Consider the following 17,580-nt stretch of genomic DNA (forward strand, 5'->3'; position numbering starts at 1 on the left):
GTCAACATAGCTTAATTAAAGCATAACACTGAAGATGTTAAGATGAACCCTAAAAAGTTCTGTGGACACAAAGGCTTGGTCCTGACTTTTCTATCAATTTTAACTAGACTTACACATGCAAGTATCCGCACTCCGGTGAAGATGCCCACAGTTCCCCGCCCGGGAACGAGGAGCTGGTATCAGGCACACTCTCAGTAGCCCATGACACCTTGCTTTAGCCACACCCCCACGGGGAATTCCAGCAGTGATAAACATTAAGCCATAAGTGAAAGCTTGACTTAATTAAAGTTAAATAGGGCCGGTAAATCTCGTGCCAGCCACCGCGGTTAAACGGGAGGCTCAAGTTGATAGACATCGGCGTAAAGCGTGGTTAAGGGCCCAACTTTTATACTAAAGCCGAACGCTCTTAGAGCAGTTATACGTACTGAGAGTAAGAAGATCAATTACGAAAGTAGCTTTACTCAAACCTGACCCCACGAAAGCTAAGGCACAAACTGGGATTAGATACCCCACTATGCTTAGCCTTAAACATAGACAGTTGTTTACCCCCACTGTCCGCCCGGGCACTACGAGCATTAGCTTGAAACCCAAAGGACTTGGCGGTGCTTTAGACCCACCTAGAGGAGCCTGTCCTAGAACCGATAATCCCCGTTCAACCTCACCCTTCCTAGCCTTTATCAGCCTATATACCGCCGTCGTCAGCTTACCCTATGAAGGTACTAAAGTAAGCATAATTGGCACTGCCTAAAACGTCAGGTCGAGGTGTAGCCTATGGAAGGGGAAGAGATGGGCTACATTCCCTGCCCCAGGGAATACGAATGGCACACTGAAATGTGTGCACTGAAGGAGGATTTAGTAGTAAGCAGAAAGTAGAGTGTCCTGCTGAACTCGGCCCTGAAGCGCGTACACACCGCCCGTCACTCTCCCCAAGTCTACCTATTAAACATAATTAATACGCTAAAAATTGCAAAGGGGAGGTAAGTCGTAACATGGTAAGCGTACCGGAAGGTGTGCTTGGATAATCAGAGTATGGCTAAGACAGTAAAGCATCTCCCTTACACTGAGAAGACATCTGTGCAAATCAGATTACGCTGACGCCCAAAAGCTAGCCCCCTCACCTAAAAACAACAAACCCTATTAATACCCCCTAACACACAATTTAACCGCAAAACAAATCATTTTTCCCCCTTAGTATGGGCGACAGAAAAGGGGACCGCGGAGCTATAGAAAAAGTACCGCAAGGGAACGCTGAAAGAGAAATGAAACAAACCAGTAAAGCTAAAAAAAGCAGAGTTTTCTCCTCGTACCTTTTGCATCATGATTTAGTTAGTAAAATTCAAGCAAAGAGCACTTTAGTTTGATTCCCCGAAACTAGGTGAGCTACTCCAAGGCAGCCTAATTTATAGGGCACACCCGTCTCTGTGGCAAAAGAGTGGGAAGACCTTCGAGTAGGAGTGACAGACCTATCGAACCTAGTTATAGCTGGTTGCCTGGGAACTGGATAGGAGTTCAGCCTCTCGGATTCTTCCGTCAACACATAATATTCAAGGGCCCCGCCCTTCAACCGACACAACAGAAACCGTGGGAGTTAGTCAAAGGGGGTACAGCCCCTTTGACACAAGATACAACTTTCTAAGGTGGGTAATGATCACATAATTCAAGGCATAGTATTCTGGTGGGCCTAAAAGCAGCCATCCTTAAAGAATGCGTTAAAGCTCAGACATGCTTACCCCTTATATTTTGATATCCTAATCACAACCCCCTAAATTTACCAGGCCTTTCTATGCAAACATAGAAGAGTTTATGCTAAAATGAGTAATAAGAGGGCACTTTCCAGCCCTCTCTCCCGCACACGTGTAACTCGGAACGGACCCCCCGCCGAGCCTTAACGACCCCAATAAAAGAGGGAACTGAATTATGAATAAAAAACTAGAAAACCATTCAAAAACCATCGTTAACCCCACACTGGAGTGCTTTCAGAGAAAGGCTAAAAGAGAAAGAAGGAACTCGGCAAACACAAGCCTCGCCTGTTTACCAAAAACATCGCCTCTTGCAAACTTATGAATAAGAGGTCCCGCCTGCCCTGTGACTATATGTTTAACGGCCGCGGTATCTTAACCGTGCGAAGGTAGCGCAATCACTTGTCTTTTAAATGGAGACCTGTATGAATGGCATAACGAGGGCTTGACTGTCTCCTTTCTCAAGTCAATGAAATTGATCTCCCCGTGCAGAAGCGGGGATTAACACATAAGACGAGAAGACCCTATGGAGCTTTAGACACAAGACAGATTATCTTAATCAACCCAAAATAAAGGGCGGAACTAGAGATAAACCTTTCCAGCGTCTTTGGTTGGGGCGACCGTGGGGTAAAACAAAACCCCCATGAGGAATAGGAGCACCCCTCCTTCAACCTAGAGCTCCCGCTCTAAGGAACAGAAATTCTGACCAATTAATGATCCGGCATTGCCGATCAACGAACCGAGTTACCCTAGGGATAACAGCGCAATCCCCTTTTAGAGCCCATATCGACAAGGGGGTTTACGACCTCGATGTTGGATCAGGACATCCTAATGGTGCAGCCGCTATTAAGGGTTCGTTTGTTCAACGATTAAAGTCCTACGTGATCTGAGTTCAGACCGGAGTAATCCAGGTCGGTTTCTATCTATGACTTTATCTTTTCTAGTACGAAAGGACCGAAAAGAAGAGGCCCACACCAATAGCGCGCCTCCCCCCTTACCTAATGAATTCAACTAAATTAGACAAAAGGGCATAATTATTCAACTAGAGAAAATAGTATCTTAAAAGGCACACCCACAATGCCCGTAGGCTGGTTCAAATATTCTTCCAGAAGAAGACCCCAATACGATAGTTAAGATGGCATAGCCCGGGTTCTGCAAAAGATCTAAGCCCTTTTTACAGAGGTTCAAATCCTCTTCTTAACTATGCTATCAATACTCACCACTTACTTAATCAACCCATTAATCTTGATAGTACCCGTCCTCCTAGCCGTTGCTTTTTTAACGCTCCTCGAACGCAAAGTACTAGGCTACATACAACTCCGAAAGGGTCCAAATATTGTAGGGCCTTACGGCCTCCTTCAACCCATTGCCGACGGAGTCAAACTATTTATTAAAGAGCCCGTACGCCCAGCAACCTCCTCCCCCATCCTCTTTCTCCTTGCCCCTATATTAGCCCTTACACTAGCACTAACCCTGTGAGCCCCCCTGCCCCTCCCACACCCCATAGTTGACCTCAACCTAGGCATTATATTTATCCTAGCCTTATCCAGTCTCGCGGTGTATTCTATTTTAGGGTCAGGCTGAGCCTCTAATTCAAAATACGCCCTTATTGGAGCCTTACGTGCCGTAGCCCAAACTATTTCCTACGAAGTTAGTCTAGGCTTAATTCTTCTAAGCGTAATTATTTTCACAGGGGGCTTCACCCTTCTCACATTTAACACCGCGCAAGAGGCTATTTGACTGCTTCTTCCTGCTTGACCATTAGCAGCAATATGATTCACCTCCACCCTTGCTGAAACTAACCGCGCCCCCTTTGACTTAACTGAGGGTGAATCCGAGCTGGTCTCCGGCTTCAACGTAGAATATGCAGGAGGCCCCTTCGCCTTATTTTTCCTGGCCGAATACGCCAATATTCTCTTCATAAATACTCTCTCAACAATTCTATTCCTAGGGGCCTCCCACATACCCCTTATTCCAGAGCTCACTACAATTAACTTAATAATTAAAGCAGCCCTACTCTCAGTAGTCTTTTTATGGGTTCGAGCCTCTTACCCCCGATTTCGATACGACCAACTTATGCACCTCATTTGAAAAAACTACCTCCCAATCACGCTAGCCTTAATTATTTGACACCTAGCCAGCCCTACCGCATTTGGAGGCATCCCCCCTCAACACTAACTCCGGAGTTGTGCCTGAAACAAAGGGCCACTATGATAGAGTGGATTATGGAGGTTAAAATCCTCCCAGCTCCTTAGAAAGAAGGGAGTCGAACCCTACCCGGAGAGATCAAAACTCTCAGTGCTTCCACTACACCACTTCCTAGTAAGGTCAGCTAACGTCAAGCTATTGGGCCCATACCCCAATCACGATGGTTCAACTCCATCCCCTACTAATGAACCCCTACATCCTGGCTACCTTGCTGTTCTCACTCGGTCTTGGCACCACCCTCACCTTCGCTAGCTCACATTGACTGCTCGCTTGAATGGGACTAGAAATTAATACTCTTGCAATTATCCCCTTAATAGCCCAACACAATCATCCCCGAGCTATTGAAGCCACCACCAAATACTTTCTAACTCAAGCCACCGCTGCCGCCATATTGTTATTTGCAAGTCTTACCAACGCTTGACTAACCGGCCAGTGAGATATTCAACTTATATACCACCCACTCCCAACCACCCTGGCCTCTATTGCTCTCGCCTTAAAAATCGGCCTCGCCCCCCTTCATGCCTGACTACCAGAAGTTCTTCAAGGATTAGACCTTATTACAGGGTTAATTTTGTCAACCTGACAGAAACTTGCCCCCCTCGCTCTTCTTTTACAACTTCAACCTACAAACTCCTCACTACTTATCATTTTAGGTTTAACCTCCACCCTTGTAGGAGGATGAGGGGGCTTAAACCAAACCCAGCTACGAAAAATCTTAGCATATTCCTCCATCGCCCATCTCGGCTGAATAGTCCTAGTCCTCCAGTTCGCCCCCTCCCTGACCCTTCTAACCCTAATTACTTATCTAGTAATAACACTTTCAACATTCCTCACTTTCAACCTAAATAAAGCCACAAACATTAACACCCTCGCCGCCTCTTGAGCAAAAACCCCTGTAATCACTTCCCTCGCCCCCCTTATACTTCTCTCCCTGGCAGGACTGCCCCCACTCACCGGCTTCATGCCTAAATGATTAATCCTACAAGAACTAACTAAACAAGACCTTGCCCCCACAGCAACACTAGCCGCATTAAGTGCTTTACTTAGCCTATACTTTTACCTCCGCCTATCATATGCAATAACCCTGACAATATCCCCCAACAACCTGACAGGAATAATCCCCTGACGACTATCCTCTGCACAGTACTCTCTCCCACTAGCCATTTCAATAGTTATTACTCTAACCTTACTTCCCCTAACCCCCCCTCTAACAGCCTTATTTACTCTTTAGGGACTTAGGTATAACATTTAGACCAAGGGCCTTCAAAGCCCTTAGCGGGAGTGAGAATCTCCCAGTCTCTGATAAGACTTGCGGGACATTAACCCACAGCCCCTGCGTGCAAAGCAGGTACTTTAATTAAGCTAAAGCCTTTCTAGATAGGCAGGCCTTGACCCTACAATCTCTTAGTTAACAGCTAAGCGCCCAAACCAGCAGGCCTCTATCTAACTTTCCCCGCCTGTCGGGAAAAAGAGGCGGGGAAAGCCCCGGCAGGGGGTTAGTCTGCTACTTTGAATTTGCAATTCAATATGTAAAACACCTCGGGGCTTGATAAGAAGAGGACTTAAACCTCTGTTCATGGGGCTACAATCCACCGCTTAACTCTCAGCCATCTTACCTGTGACAATCACCCGTTGATTTTTTTCTACTAATCACAAAGACATCGGTACCCTATATCTAGTATTTGGCGCTTGAGCTGGTATAGTGGGCACTGCTTTAAGCCTCCTTATTCGAGCAGAGCTAAGCCAACCGGGCGCCCTCCTTGGGGATGACCAGATCTACAATGTAATCGTTACCGCACATGCATTTGTAATGATTTTTTTTATAGTAATGCCAATTATGATTGGAGGGTTTGGGAATTGACTAATTCCTCTAATGATCGGGGCGCCAGATATGGCATTTCCCCGAATGAACAACATAAGTTTTTGACTGCTTCCCCCATCCTTCCTCCTCCTTCTAGCTTCTTCAGGTGTCGAAGCCGGGGCTGGAACTGGCTGAACCGTTTACCCCCCTCTTGCAAGCAACCTTGCACATGCAGGAGCATCTGTAGACCTAACAATTTTCTCCCTCCACCTAGCCGGGATCTCCTCGATTTTAGGAGCCATTAATTTCATCACAACTATTATTAACATGAAGCCTCCTGCCATCTCCCAATATCAGACCCCTTTATTTGTCTGAGCAGTTCTAATTACAGCCGTCCTTTTGCTTCTTTCTCTCCCAGTCCTTGCAGCCGGAATTACTATGTTACTCACAGACCGAAATCTAAACACTACCTTCTTCGACCCTGCGGGAGGAGGGGACCCCATCCTCTACCAACACCTTTTCTGATTCTTCGGTCACCCGGAAGTATATATTCTTATTCTTCCCGGATTTGGGATGATCTCCCATATTGTAGCCTACTACTCCGGTAAAAAAGAGCCCTTTGGCTACATAGGCATGGTCTGAGCAATAATAGCGATTGGCCTCCTAGGGTTTATTGTTTGAGCACATCACATGTTTACTGTAGGTATAGATGTTGATACCCGTGCATACTTCACATCCGCAACTATAATCATCGCAATTCCAACTGGCGTGAAAGTCTTCAGCTGGCTGGCAACTCTTCACGGAGGGTCAGTTAAATGAGATACACCCCTTTTATGGGCCTTGGGCTTTATTTTCTTGTTTACAGTTGGAGGCCTAACTGGCATTGTTCTAGCCAATTCTTCCCTAGATATTGTGCTTCACGATACATACTATGTAGTAGCCCATTTCCACTACGTGTTATCAATAGGGGCTGTATTTGCTATCATTGCCGGCTTTGTCCATTGATTCCCCCTATTTTCAGGCTACACCCTTCACAGCACTTGAACAAAAATTCACTTTGGAATTATGTTTGCAGGCGTTAACTTAACCTTCTTCCCACAACACTTCCTCGGCCTAGCAGGAATGCCTCGCCGATACTCCGACTACCCTGACGCCTACACCCTTTGAAACACAGTCTCTTCCATCGGCTCTCTTGTTTCTCTCGTCGCCGTAATTATATTCCTTATACTCATCTGAGAAGCCTTTGCAGCCAAGCGTGAAGTATTATCCGTTGAAATAACCTCTACTAACGTAGAATGACTTCACGGTTGCCCTCCTCCTTACCACACCTTTGAAGAGCCCGCATACGTGCAGACTCAGGCGGTATAACAAGATCAGGGGGAGTCGAACCCCCGTATATTGGCTTCAAAGCAACCACATTTCCTCTCTGTCACAATCTTACAGAGAATAAAAAAGACGCTAGTAAAACCAAATTACACTGCTTTGTCAAGGCAGAATTGTGGGTTAAACTCCCGCGCATCTTATCATAATGGCACATCCCTTACAGCTAGGTTTTCAAGATGCAGCTTCACCTGTCATAGAAGAACTTTTACACTTTCACGACCACGCCCTCATAGTTGTGTTCCTAATCAGCACATTAGTCCTATATATAATTATAGCTATGGTCTCAACCAAACTAACCAATAAATTTCTCTTAGACTCTCAGGAGATTGAGATCATCTGGACAGTCCTTCCAGCAGTGATCTTGATCCTCATCGCCCTGCCCTCACTTCGTATTCTATACCTTATAGACGAAATTAACGACCCCCATCTAACAATTAAGGCCGTAGGCCACCAATGATACTGAAGCTACGAATACACAGATTATGAAGATCTCGGGTTTGACTCATATATAGTGCCCACACAAGACCTGGCCCCTGGACAATTCCGCCTATTAGAAGCCGACCATCGAATAGTAGTTCCAGTAGAGTCCCCCTTGCGAGTACTAGTTACTGCTGAGGATGTTCTACACTCATGAGCAATTCCAGCGCTAGGTGTAAAAATAGATGCAGTCCCAGGTCGACTAAATCAAACAGCTTTTATTTCATCCCGTCCAGGGGTCTTCTATGGGCAGTGTTCCGAAATTTGCGGCGCTAACCACAGCTTCATGCCCATTGTTATTGAGGCAGTCCCACTAAAACACTTTGAAACCTGATCATCACTAATACTTGAGGATGCCTCGCTAAGAAGCTAAATAGGGTTAAGCGTTAGCCTTTTAAGCTAAAGATTGGTGCCTCCCAACCACCCCTAGCGATAGATGCCACAACTCTACCCGAACCCGTGATTTACTATTTTAATCTACGCCTGACTAGTTCTGCTAGCCATTGTTCCCCTAAAAATTCTGTCTTACGTTTACCCTAACCACAACTACCTCCGAGGCTTAGAAAAACCCGAAGGACACTCCTGATTCTGGCCATGATTCTAAGCTTCTTTGATCAATTCTTAAGCCCTACTCTCCTAGGCCTACCCCTTATCGCTGTAGCACTTGCGCTCCCCTGGGTTCTCTTCCCCACTGCCTCCTCTCAGTGGCTGTCCAACCGCTTACTTGTCCTTCAAGGCTGATCTATCAACCGGTTTACACAACAACTGCTTCTTCCCTTAAACACCGGGGGCCATAAATGAGCCCTCTTATTTGCCTCCCTTATACTCTTTCTTATTACCCTAAATATGCTTGGCCTTCTTCCTTATACCTTCACCCCTACAACACAACTGTCACTTAACTTAGGCCTCGCAGTTCCCCTGTGGCTAGCCACAGTTATTATTGGCCTGCGAAACCAACCCACCGTCGCCTTAGGCCACCTACTTCCAGAGGGAACCCCTACCCTGCTTATTCCCGTATTGATTATTATCGAAACAATTAGCCTGTTTATTCGCCCATTAGCTCTAGGAGTCCGACTTACAGCTAACCTCACAGCAGGACATCTTCTTATTCAGCTCATTTCCACGGCCGCGTTCGTTCTTCTCCCCTTAATGCCGACCGTCGCAATTCTTACAACAGTTCTCCTCCTCCTCCTTACCCTTCTAGAAGTTGCTGTAGCTATAATTCAAGCCTACGTATTTGTATTGCTATTAAGCCTTTACCTCCAAGAGAACATCTAATGGCCCATCAAGCTCACGCGTACCACATAGTAGACCCTAGCCCTTGGCCCCTCACAGGAGCTATCGCTGCCCTCCTAATAACATCCGGCCTCGCAGTCTGATTTCACTTCCACTCCACAACACTTATAACCCTGGGAACAATCTTGCTTCTCTTAACAATATTCCAATGATGGCGAGACATTGTCCGAGAAGGCACTTTTCAAGGCCACCACACACCCCCGGTTCAAAAAGGCCTTCGATACGGAATAATTTTATTTATTACTTCAGAAGTCTTCTTTTTTCTAGGCTTCTTCTGAGCCTTTTACCACTCAAGTCTTGCCCCCACTCCAGAACTGGGGGGCTGCTGACCCCCGACAGGTCTGATTACCCTTGACCCATTTGAAGTCCCCCTGCTAAATACAGCAGTACTTCTCGCTTCAGGTGTTACAGTCACTTGGGCCCACCATAGCATTATAGAAGGCGAGCGGAAACAAGCAATTCAATCCCTAACTCTTACCATCATTTTAGGGTTCTACTTCACTTTTCTTCAAGCAATAGAATACTACGAAGCACCCTTTACAATTGCAGACGGAGTTTACGGCTCCACCTTCTTTGTAGCCACAGGCTTTCACGGCTTACATGTAATTATTGGCTCAACATTTTTAGCCGTCTGTTTATTACGTCAAATTCAATTTCACTTCACCTCCGAGCACCACTTCGGGTTTGAAGCAGCCGCTTGATACTGACATTTTGTAGATGTAGTATGATTATTCCTCTACATCTCAATCTACTGATGAGGATCATAATCTTTCTAGTACTAAAGATAGTATGAGTGACTTCCAATCACCAGGTCTTGGTTAAAATCCAAGGAAAGATAATGAACCTAATTACTACAATAATTGCTATTGCCACTACCCTCTCTATTATCCTGGCAGTTGTTTCCTTCTGACTTCCCCAAATAACCCCTGACCATGAAAAACTCTCCCCTTACGAGTGTGGGTTTGACCCCCTCGGAACCGCCCGCCTCCCGTTCTCCCTCCGGTTCTTTCTCGTAGCTATTCTCTTTCTTCTCTTTGACCTAGAGATCGCCCTCCTTCTCCCCTTACCCTGAGGGGACCAACTACCCGCCCCCCTAGCCACATTCACCTGAGCCACCATTGTCCTTGCTCTCCTCACCCTCGGACTAGCTTATGAGTGAGTCCAAGGAGGCCTTGAATGGGCAGAATAGGTTGTTAGTTTAAGAAAAACATTTGATTTCGGCTCAAAAACTTGTGGTTTAAGTCCACATCCACCTAATGACTCCACCTCACTTCGCTTTTTCGGCAACTTTTATTTTAGGATTAGCAGGGCTGGTATTTCATCGAACACACCTCCTTTCCGCCCTTCTCTGCCTAGAGGGTATAATACTCTCCTTGTTCGTAGCACTCTCACTATGGGCCTTACAACTAGATGTCACTAATTTCTTAGCCTCCCCCCTCCTTTTACTAGCGTTCTCAGCCTGTGAAGCAAGCACAGGCCTTGCCCTATTAGCAGCCACTGCTCGAACCCACGGCTCTGACCGCCTTCAAAGCTTAAGCCTCCTACAATGCTAGTAATTCTTACACCAACTCTTATACTTGTACCCACTATTTGAATAACCCCTCCTAAATGACTCTGGCCTTCAACACTTCTCCACAGTTTGCTTATTTCCCTAGCTAGCTTCACTTGATTCAAAAACACTGCCGAAACCGGATGATCTTTTTTAACCCCCTATATGGCCACAGACCCCTTATCCTCTCCCCTCTTGGTTTTAACTTGTTGACTTCTTCCCTTAATGATTCTTGCAAGTCAAAATCACCTGTCCTCCGAACCAATTAACCGCCAACGAATGTATATCTCCCTCCTCACAGCCCTGCAAATTTTCTTAATTATAGCCTTCAGCGCCACAGAAGTAATTATATTTTACGTTATATTTGAAGCAACTCTTATCCCAACACTATTCCTTATTACCCGTTGAGGAAACCAAGCAGAGCGACTGAACGCAGGCACATACTTCCTCTTTTATACCCTAGCAGGCTCCCTGCCACTTTTAGTCGCCCTCCTCATTCTTCAAAATAATACAGGCACTCTCTCACTACTAACACTCCCCTTTTCCAACCCCCTGCTCCTTATAACATACGCCGATAAAATATGATGGGCCGGCTGCCTTCTGGCCTTCCTCGTAAAAATGCCCTTATACGGGGTTCACCTTTGACTTCCTAAAGCCCACGTTGAAGCCCCCATCGCAGGATCTATAATTCTTGCAGCAGTACTTCTAAAATTAGGCGGCTACGGCATGATACGAATACTAACTGTCTTAGAATCTTTAACTAACGAACTAAGCTACCCCTTTATTATTTTTGCACTATGAGGAGTCGTTATAACCGGCTCTATTTGTCTTCGCCAAACTGACCTAAAATCCCTAATTGCCTACTCGTCCGTAAGCCACATAGGCCTGGTAGTAGGAGGCATTCTCATCCAAACACCTTGAGGGTTCACAGGCGCTCTTATCTTAATAATCGCCCACGGCCTAACATCTTCTGCACTATTCTGCCTAGCAAACACAAACTATGAACGAACTCACAGCCGAACAATAGTTCTCGCCCGAGGACTACAAACAGCTCTCCCTCTAATAACAGCTTGATGGTTTATTGCCAGCCTAGCCAACCTGGCCCTGCCCCCATTACCTAACCTCATGGGTGAACTAATAATCATCTCCTCACTACTAAACTGATCTTGATGGACCCTGGCATTGACCGGAGCAGGTACCTTAATTACTGCCGGCTACTCACTCTACATGTTTATAATAACACAACGAGGCCCACTACCCGCACATATAATTGCCCTAGACCCATCATACTCTCGAGAACACCTTCTTATCGCCCTCCACCTCCTCCCCTTGATCCTCCTCATTCTTAAACCAGAGCTAGTATGAGGCTGGACCGCATGTAGATATAGTTTAATTAAAACATTAGGTTGTGATTCTAAAAATAGGGGTTAAAACCCCCTTATTCACCGAGAGGCGTTCGCAACAGCGAAAACTGCTAATTTTCGTCAACTTCAGTTGGACTCTGAAGCCCTCTCGGCCCAGGCTTCTAAAGGATAACAGCGCATCCGTTGGTCTTAGGAACCAAAAACTCTTGGTGCAAATCCAAGTAGCAGCTATGTACACCACTCCCCACATCTTAACCTCCTGCCTAATTATTATTTTTATTATTCTTGTTTTTCCTCTTCTAACAACCCTTAACCCCTCGCCCCGAGACACGAACTGACCCCTTTCACAAGTTAAAACAGCAGTAAAAACCGCTTTCTTTATTAGCCTTGTCCCCCTATGTCTCTTTCTAGACGAAGGGGCAGAGACAATCATTACCAGCTGAACATGAATAAATACCCTGACATTTGATGTGAACATTAGTTTTAAGTTTGATATATACTCCATCATCTTTACTCCAGTTGCCCTGTATGTCACATGATCCATCCTCGAATTTACATCTTGGTACATGCACACAGATCCTTTCATTAACCGATTCTTTAAGTACCTCCTAACCTTCCTAATCACAATAATTATTCTAGTGACCGCAAACAACCTATTTCAATTATTTATCGGCTGAGAAGGAGTAGGAATTATGTCCTTCCTCCTTATTAGCTGATGATACGGGCGAGCCGACGCAAACACCGCGGCCCTCCAGGCCGTCATCTACAACCGAATTGGAGATATTGGACTAATCTTCGCAATAGCATGAATAGCCATAAATCTAAACTCCTGAGAAATACAACAAATATTCTTAGCCTCTGAAGGCCTCGACCTTACTCTTCCCCTCATCGGCCTAATTATTGCTGCTACTGGCAAATCTGCCCAATTCGGCCTTCACCCCTGACTTCCCGCCGCTATGGAGGGCCCCACCCCTGTTTCCGCCCTACTTCACTCCAGCACAATGGTAGTTGCAGGCATCTTTTTATTAGTCCGAATAAGCCCCTTAATGGAAAATAACCCTGTTGCCCTAACTATCTGTTTATGTCTAGGGGCCTTAACTACCCTTTTCACCGCCACTTGTGCCCTTACCCAAAATGATATTAAAAAGATTGTTGCTTTCTCAACATCAAGCCAACTAGGACTAATAATAGTTGCCATCGGCCTTAATCAGCCCCAACTAGCCTTTCTCCACATCTGCACTCACGCCTTCTTTAAAGCCATGCTCTTCCTATGCTCCGGCTCAATCATTCACCACCTCTGAGACCAACAAGACATCCGAATAATGGGCGGAGCCCGGTTTTTATGCCCCGTCACAACAACTTGCCTGGGTATTGGCAGCTTGGCTCTTACAGGCACCCCTTTCTTAGCAGGCTTCTTTTCTAAAGACGCCATCCTTGAAGCCCTTTCTAACTCTCACCTTAACGCCTGAGCCCTTATTTTAACCCTCATTGCCACTATATTTACCGCCGTTTACAGTCTACGCCTAATCATCTTCGTAGCCCTAGGAAACCCACGAACCCCTCGATCCATCTTTCAAATAAACGAAACTGACCCTGCTATCACTAATCCAATCAAACGCCTTGCCTGAGGAAGCATCCTCGCTGGACTATTGATTACCTCAAATATTACTCCCCTAAAAACACCAGAAATAACTATACCAGATGAAGTAAAAACAGCTGCCCTAGCCGTTACCCTGCTAGGCTTCTTATTAGCCCTCGACCTAGGAAATTTAACTGGTCAAGAACTAAAACCAGCTACTAAACGCCCAGCTCACCTCTTCTCAAACTTACTAGGATTTTTTCCTCCTATTATCCACCGCCTCTCCCCGAAACTCACCTTAGGCTTCGGCCAACTTATTGCCTCCCAAATAACAGACCAGACCTGGTTGGAAAAAGCAGGACCAAAGGCAATGGCCTCCGTCAACGCCCCCTTAATTACAACTACAAGTAACACCCAACGAGGACTAGTTAAAACATACCTCACTCTATTTTTTATGACCCTCGCCCTTTCAGCCCTCCTAACCACCCTTTAGCTACGAGCCCCTACTTATCTTTCAAGCAGTGCCCGGTATTAAGAAGAACTAATAACGGCCCTGAAAACACCGCAATGTTTACCATAAAGTTACAATCTTAGTAAAAGCTGCCTGGGCCTCATTTAAAACAACCCTGACCAGAAATAAAGACACAACAACACAGTCATGCCCCCATAAGTAACTTTATTAAATGGAAGTCTAACGCTTGATGTTTTAAACAAACAAATTTATAGTCTATTTAACAAGACGAATGCCTTGCTATTGTTTGTGCTCTCCCCTTCCAAAAAACTAACTAATATTAGTAGCCCCCAAAGGACAATCAAAAACCAATAGCTAGACCATCTAATGTCATGAACTCTTACCAAGACTCTAACTTGGACTTGCGACTTGAAAAACCACTGTTGTGCTTCAACCATAAGAGCTCTAATGGCCGCCCTTCGTAAAACGCACCCGCTACTAAAAATCGCAAACGACGCACTTGTTGACTTACCTGCCCCTTCAAACATCTCTGTTTGATGAAATTTTGGCTCACTCTTGGGCCTATGTCTAATTTCCCAAATCCTTACAGGCCTATTCCTAGCTATACATTATACCTCAGATATCGCTACAGCCTTCTCCTCCGTCGCACACATTTGCCGAGATGTAAATTATGGATGACTAATTCGTAACCTTCACGCCAACGGTGCATCTTTCTTTTTCATCTGTATTTATCTTCACATTGGCCGAGGTCTCTACTATGGCTCCTACTTGTATAAAGAAACGTGAAACATTGGAGTAGTTCTTCTCCTCTTAGTAATAATAACAGCTTTCGTAGGCTACGTCCTACCCTGAGGTCAGATATCTTTTTGAGGGGCAACAGTCATTACTAATTTATTATCCGCTGTTCCCTATGTAGGAAACACCCTAGTTCAATGAATCTGGGGCGGCTTCTCAGTTGATAACGCCACACTCACACGATTCTTCGCTTTCCACTTCCTCTTCCCGTTCGTCATTGCTGCTGCCACCATTTTACACCTCCTTTTCCTTCATGAGACGGGGTCCAATAATCCCTTAGGCCTCAACTCTGATGTAGATAAAATTCCATTCCACCCCTATTTCTCATACAAAGATCTTTTAGGGTTCGCAGCCGTCCTAATTGGTCTCACCTCTCTTGCCTTATTCTCCCCTAACCTCTTAGGGGATCCAGATAACTTCACACCAGCCAACCCACTCGTAACGCCCCCGCACATTAAACCAGAATGATATTTCCTATTTGCCTACGCCATTCTTCGATCAATTCCTAACAAATTAGGGGGAGTGTTAGCATTACTAGCATCTATTTTAGTACTCATAGTAGTACCCTTTCTACATACATCAAAACAACGAAGTCTAACATTCCGCCCGTTAACCCAGCTTCTATTCTGAACCCTCATTGCAGATGTAGCAATTCTCACTTGAATCGGAGGAATGCCTGTTGAACACCCCTTTATTATCATCGGCCAAGTCGCCTCACTCTTATACTTCCTTCTCTTCCTTGTTTTCATACCCATTGTAGGCGAACTAGAAAATAAGGCTCTAGAATGACTTTGCATTAGTAGCTCAGTGTAGAGCGTCGGTCTTGTAAACCGAATGTCGGAGGTTAAACTCCTCCCTCTTGCTCAAAGAGAAGGGACTCACACCCCGACCACTCGCTCCCAAAGCCAGCATTCTGAATTAAACTACTCTTTGAAAAACACAACCTCTTACTTGCAAGCATGAATAAATCTAAAACTTAAACAAATCTTTCACCGACTTTCAACTGTACAGGCAATAAACCCCTTCTTCAAACAGTTTATCCTCCATCCGTAATGTAACACCCATATAAATGCCCCCCCCCCGGGGGGGGGCATTTAAACATACTATGTATAATACACATACCTATGTATATATCCACTACGTGGATATATACATAGGTATGTAATAACCCATTAAAAATATGAAAACATAAATTTATGTAATATAACCTTAAACTAACAAACCACAAGGACATGTTCCAACACATTAGATGTAAAAGAATAATACATTAATGTTTCGAAACATAAACTATCACTTGACCATTCAGCCCGAATGTAAGACTATTCAGAGTGTAATGTTTGAAAAGGCAATAACAGAATTACTCAATTAAAAATTATTTAAAACATGTGAGAGCCTGATCACGAGAGAATTCAGGGGCCCGCTATTATTGAAGGTCACGGACAATGATTGAAGAATAGCACCTAGTGAACTATTTCTGACATTTGGCTGTTATTTCAGGAACATAAATAGATTTACCCCCATACGTTCATCGTAAGTGACATAGGTGAATGGTGGAACCCATCACCGGGAGCACTCGGCATGCCGAGCGTTCTTTCTAAGGGGCCAGGGGTAGTCTTTTTTTTTTCCCCTTCATCAACATCTCACAGTGCAGGCGAAGCTGCGCCGCAGGCGCATAAGAGAGTGCCCTTTTCTTTCTTTGTGCAAATTATGTTAATGAATCGAAATCCTGTCCTAATTTAAATACATAATTGATTTCAGGGACATAACATTACAAAAACTCCCCCCCTACCCCCCCAAAATTCCCTTACTTCTATACATTAAGCTTTATCGAAATGCCCCCCGGTGCAACGCACGTGTAACCTCAAACACAACAAATAGGGTTAAAAGCAATGCCCCTGCACTAATTACTAACAGCGCGCCCCCCGATGAATATATTCACGAAACCCCACTAATATCTCCCCGCTGCGAGGCCCACTCTTCAACACTTCCAACAGGCCCCCATAAAACCCCATATTCTTCTTTTCAAAAAAAGCTGAACGCCGCTATTAACCCCAGAAGATACCCCCCTGCCTGCCCTGCCACGCCTCCGCTCCCTCAACTCTCAGGATAACGATCGGCAGCAAGAGCTGCCGAGTAGACAAACACAACCAACATAGCCCCTACATAAATTATAACTAAAATAAGAGCTAAAAAAGTTCCCCCAAGACCAACTACGACTGCACAGCCAAACCCCGCAACTGCTACCAGCCCAAAAGACCCATAAAAAGGGGAAGGGTTACAAGCAACCGCAACCATGCTTAAAACAAACCCCACCAAGAAAAAACAAGCAGCATATGTTATCATAAATTCTTACCCGGACTTTAACCAGGTTAGATGATCTTCAAGCCCTTTAATCACCATCTTCAAGAACTTCCCCCCTACAATACCCCGAGACAACCAGACTAAGCCCATTTTTCTAGACACCAGTCAACACCTGCATACATGTCCTACACTTTTTTGTGCACGCAAAGATATATTCATAATGTAACATAGTCTATACATGCGTGCATATACACATATTTTATGCACACATTTTTCTAGACACCAGTCAACACCTGCATACATGTCCTACACTTTTTGTGCACGCAAAGATATATTCATAATGTAACATAGTCTATACATGCGTGCATATACACATATTTTATGCACACATTTTTCTAGACACCAGTCAACACCTGCATACATGTCCTACACTTTTTTGTGCACGCAAAGATATATTCATAATGTAACATAGTCTATACATGCGTGCATATACACATATTTTATGCACACATTTTTCTAGACACCAGTCAACACCTGCATACATGTCCTACACTTTTTTGTGCACGCAAAGATATATTCATACATATATATACATTCACTATTCTAACTTAGTCTA

General features: G+C 44.9%; 13 protein-coding genes and 25 non-coding genes across 38 annotated transcripts, besides 6 other annotated features; 28 read left to right on the plus strand and 10 right to left on the minus strand. All coding sequences in view use genetic code 2, as the record gives it.

Annotated features, from left to right (window-relative positions):
• trnF-gaa lies at positions 1-68 on the plus strand. Its single transcript has one exon. It is a non-coding gene; the product is annotated as a tRNA-Phe (tRNA).
• On the plus strand, positions 69-1,009 carry rrnS. The gene has a single exon. It is a non-coding gene; the product is annotated as a s-rRNA (ribosomal RNA).
• A 14-nt stretch (positions 1,010-1,023) lies between these two features.
• Positions 1,024-1,095, plus strand: trnV-uac. The gene has a single exon. It is a non-coding gene; the product is annotated as a tRNA-Val (tRNA).
• A 5-nt stretch (positions 1,096-1,100) lies between these two features.
• On the plus strand, positions 1,101-2,751 carry rrnL. The gene has a single exon. It is a non-coding gene; the product is annotated as a l-rRNA (ribosomal RNA).
• Positions 2,752-2,868: 117 nt separating this feature from the next.
• trnL-uaa lies at positions 2,869-2,942 on the plus strand. The gene has a single exon. It is a non-coding gene; the product is annotated as a tRNA-Leu (tRNA).
• ND1 (NADH dehydrogenase subunit 1) lies at positions 2,943-3,917 on the plus strand. Its single transcript has one exon. The coding sequence runs from the start codon at positions 2,943-2,945 to the stop codon at positions 3,915-3,917; it is 975 nt and encodes a 324-aa protein (YP_003795699.1).
• A 4-nt stretch (positions 3,918-3,921) lies between these two features.
• trnI-gau lies at positions 3,922-3,991 on the plus strand. Its single transcript has one exon. It is a non-coding gene; the product is annotated as a tRNA-Ile (tRNA).
• On the minus strand, positions 3,991-4,061 carry trnQ-uug. Its single transcript has one exon. It is a non-coding gene; the product is annotated as a tRNA-Gln (tRNA).
• Positions 4,061-4,131, plus strand: trnM-cau. The gene has a single exon. It is a non-coding gene; the product is annotated as a tRNA-Met (tRNA).
• ND2 (NADH dehydrogenase subunit 2) lies at positions 4,132-5,176 on the plus strand. The gene has a single exon. A coding segment is annotated over exon 1 (1,045 nt).
• On the plus strand, positions 5,177-5,249 carry trnW-uca. The gene has a single exon. It is a non-coding gene; the product is annotated as a tRNA-Trp (tRNA).
• Position 5,250: 1 nt separating this feature from the next.
• trnA-ugc lies at positions 5,251-5,319 on the minus strand. Its single transcript has one exon. It is a non-coding gene; the product is annotated as a tRNA-Ala (tRNA).
• A 1-nt stretch (position 5,320) lies between these two features.
• trnN-guu lies at positions 5,321-5,393 on the minus strand. Its single transcript has one exon. It is a non-coding gene; the product is annotated as a tRNA-Asn (tRNA).
• Positions 5,394-5,427: an origin of replication (L strand origin of replication).
• trnC-gca lies at positions 5,428-5,494 on the minus strand. Its single transcript has one exon. It is a non-coding gene; the product is annotated as a tRNA-Cys (tRNA).
• trnY-gua lies at positions 5,495-5,564 on the minus strand. The gene has a single exon. It is a non-coding gene; the product is annotated as a tRNA-Tyr (tRNA).
• Position 5,565: 1 nt separating this feature from the next.
• On the plus strand, positions 5,566-7,116 carry COX1 (cytochrome c oxidase subunit I). Its single transcript has one exon. It carries the CDS (start codon positions 5,566-5,568, stop codon positions 7,114-7,116), a length of 1,551 nt encoding a protein of 516 aa, YP_003795701.1.
• Positions 7,117-7,187, minus strand: trnS-uga. Its single transcript has one exon. It is a non-coding gene; the product is annotated as a tRNA-Ser (tRNA).
• A 13-nt stretch (positions 7,188-7,200) lies between these two features.
• Positions 7,201-7,271, plus strand: trnD-guc. The gene has a single exon. It is a non-coding gene; the product is annotated as a tRNA-Asp (tRNA).
• A 5-nt stretch (positions 7,272-7,276) lies between these two features.
• On the plus strand, positions 7,277-7,967 carry COX2 (cytochrome c oxidase subunit II). The gene has a single exon. A coding segment is annotated over exon 1 (691 nt).
• Positions 7,968-8,041, plus strand: trnK. Its single transcript has one exon. It is a non-coding gene; the product is annotated as a tRNA-Lys (tRNA).
• Positions 8,042-8,044: 3 nt separating this feature from the next.
• ATP8 (ATP synthase F0 subunit 8) lies at positions 8,045-8,212 on the plus strand. Its single transcript has one exon. The coding sequence runs from the start codon at positions 8,045-8,047 to the stop codon at positions 8,210-8,212; it is 168 nt and encodes a 55-aa protein (YP_003795703.1).
• ATP6 (ATP synthase F0 subunit 6) lies at positions 8,203-8,886 on the plus strand. Its single transcript has one exon. The coding sequence runs from the start codon at positions 8,203-8,205 to the stop codon at positions 8,884-8,886; it is 684 nt and encodes a 227-aa protein (YP_003795704.1).
• On the plus strand, positions 8,886-9,670 carry COX3 (cytochrome c oxidase subunit III). Its single transcript has one exon. A coding segment is annotated over exon 1 (785 nt).
• Positions 9,671-9,742, plus strand: trnG-ucc. The gene has a single exon. It is a non-coding gene; the product is annotated as a tRNA-Gly (tRNA).
• ND3 (NADH dehydrogenase subunit 3) lies at positions 9,743-10,091 on the plus strand. Its single transcript has one exon. A coding segment is annotated over exon 1 (349 nt).
• trnR-ucg lies at positions 10,092-10,160 on the plus strand. Its single transcript has one exon. It is a non-coding gene; the product is annotated as a tRNA-Arg (tRNA).
• On the plus strand, positions 10,161-10,457 carry ND4L (NADH dehydrogenase subunit 4L). The gene has a single exon. It carries the CDS (start codon positions 10,161-10,163, stop codon positions 10,455-10,457), a length of 297 nt encoding a protein of 98 aa, YP_003795707.1.
• ND4 (NADH dehydrogenase subunit 4) lies at positions 10,451-11,831 on the plus strand. Its single transcript has one exon. A coding segment is annotated over exon 1 (1,381 nt).
• On the plus strand, positions 11,832-11,900 carry trnH-gug. Its single transcript has one exon. It is a non-coding gene; the product is annotated as a tRNA-His (tRNA).
• Positions 11,901-11,968, plus strand: trnS-gcu. The gene has a single exon. It is a non-coding gene; the product is annotated as a tRNA-Ser (tRNA).
• Positions 11,969-11,974: 6 nt separating this feature from the next.
• trnL-uag lies at positions 11,975-12,047 on the plus strand. The gene has a single exon. It is a non-coding gene; the product is annotated as a tRNA-Leu (tRNA).
• ND5 (NADH dehydrogenase subunit 5) lies at positions 12,048-13,889 on the plus strand. The gene has a single exon. The coding sequence runs from the start codon at positions 12,048-12,050 to the stop codon at positions 13,887-13,889; it is 1,842 nt and encodes a 613-aa protein (YP_003795709.1).
• Positions 13,890-14,060: 171 nt separating this feature from the next.
• Positions 14,061-14,121, minus strand: trnS-aga. Its single transcript has one exon. It is a non-coding gene; the product is annotated as a tRNA-Ser (tRNA).
• Positions 14,122-14,242: 121 nt separating this feature from the next.
• On the minus strand, positions 14,243-14,311 carry trnE-uuc. The gene has a single exon. It is a non-coding gene; the product is annotated as a tRNA-Glu (tRNA).
• A 4-nt stretch (positions 14,312-14,315) lies between these two features.
• On the plus strand, positions 14,316-15,456 carry CYTB (cytochrome b). Its single transcript has one exon. A coding segment is annotated over exon 1 (1,141 nt).
• trnT-ugu lies at positions 15,457-15,527 on the plus strand. The gene has a single exon. It is a non-coding gene; the product is annotated as a tRNA-Thr (tRNA).
• On the minus strand, positions 15,527-15,596 carry trnP-ugg. The gene has a single exon. It is a non-coding gene; the product is annotated as a tRNA-Pro (tRNA).
• Positions 15,597-17,580: a D loop (control region).
• Positions 16,488-17,006, minus strand: ND6 (NADH dehydrogenase subunit 6). The gene has a single exon. The coding sequence runs from the start codon at positions 17,004-17,006 to the stop codon at positions 16,488-16,490; it is 519 nt and encodes a 172-aa protein (YP_003795711.1).
• Positions 17,112-17,232: a tandem repeat.
• Positions 17,233-17,352: a tandem repeat.
• Positions 17,353-17,473: a tandem repeat.
• Positions 17,474-17,547: a tandem repeat (truncated).

Source organism: Morone saxatilis, mitochondrion (genome assembly GCF_004916995.1).
Source record: "Morone saxatilis mitochondrion, complete genome".
In the NCBI taxonomy this organism is placed as follows: domain Eukaryota; kingdom Metazoa; phylum Chordata; class Actinopteri; family Moronidae; genus Morone; species Morone saxatilis.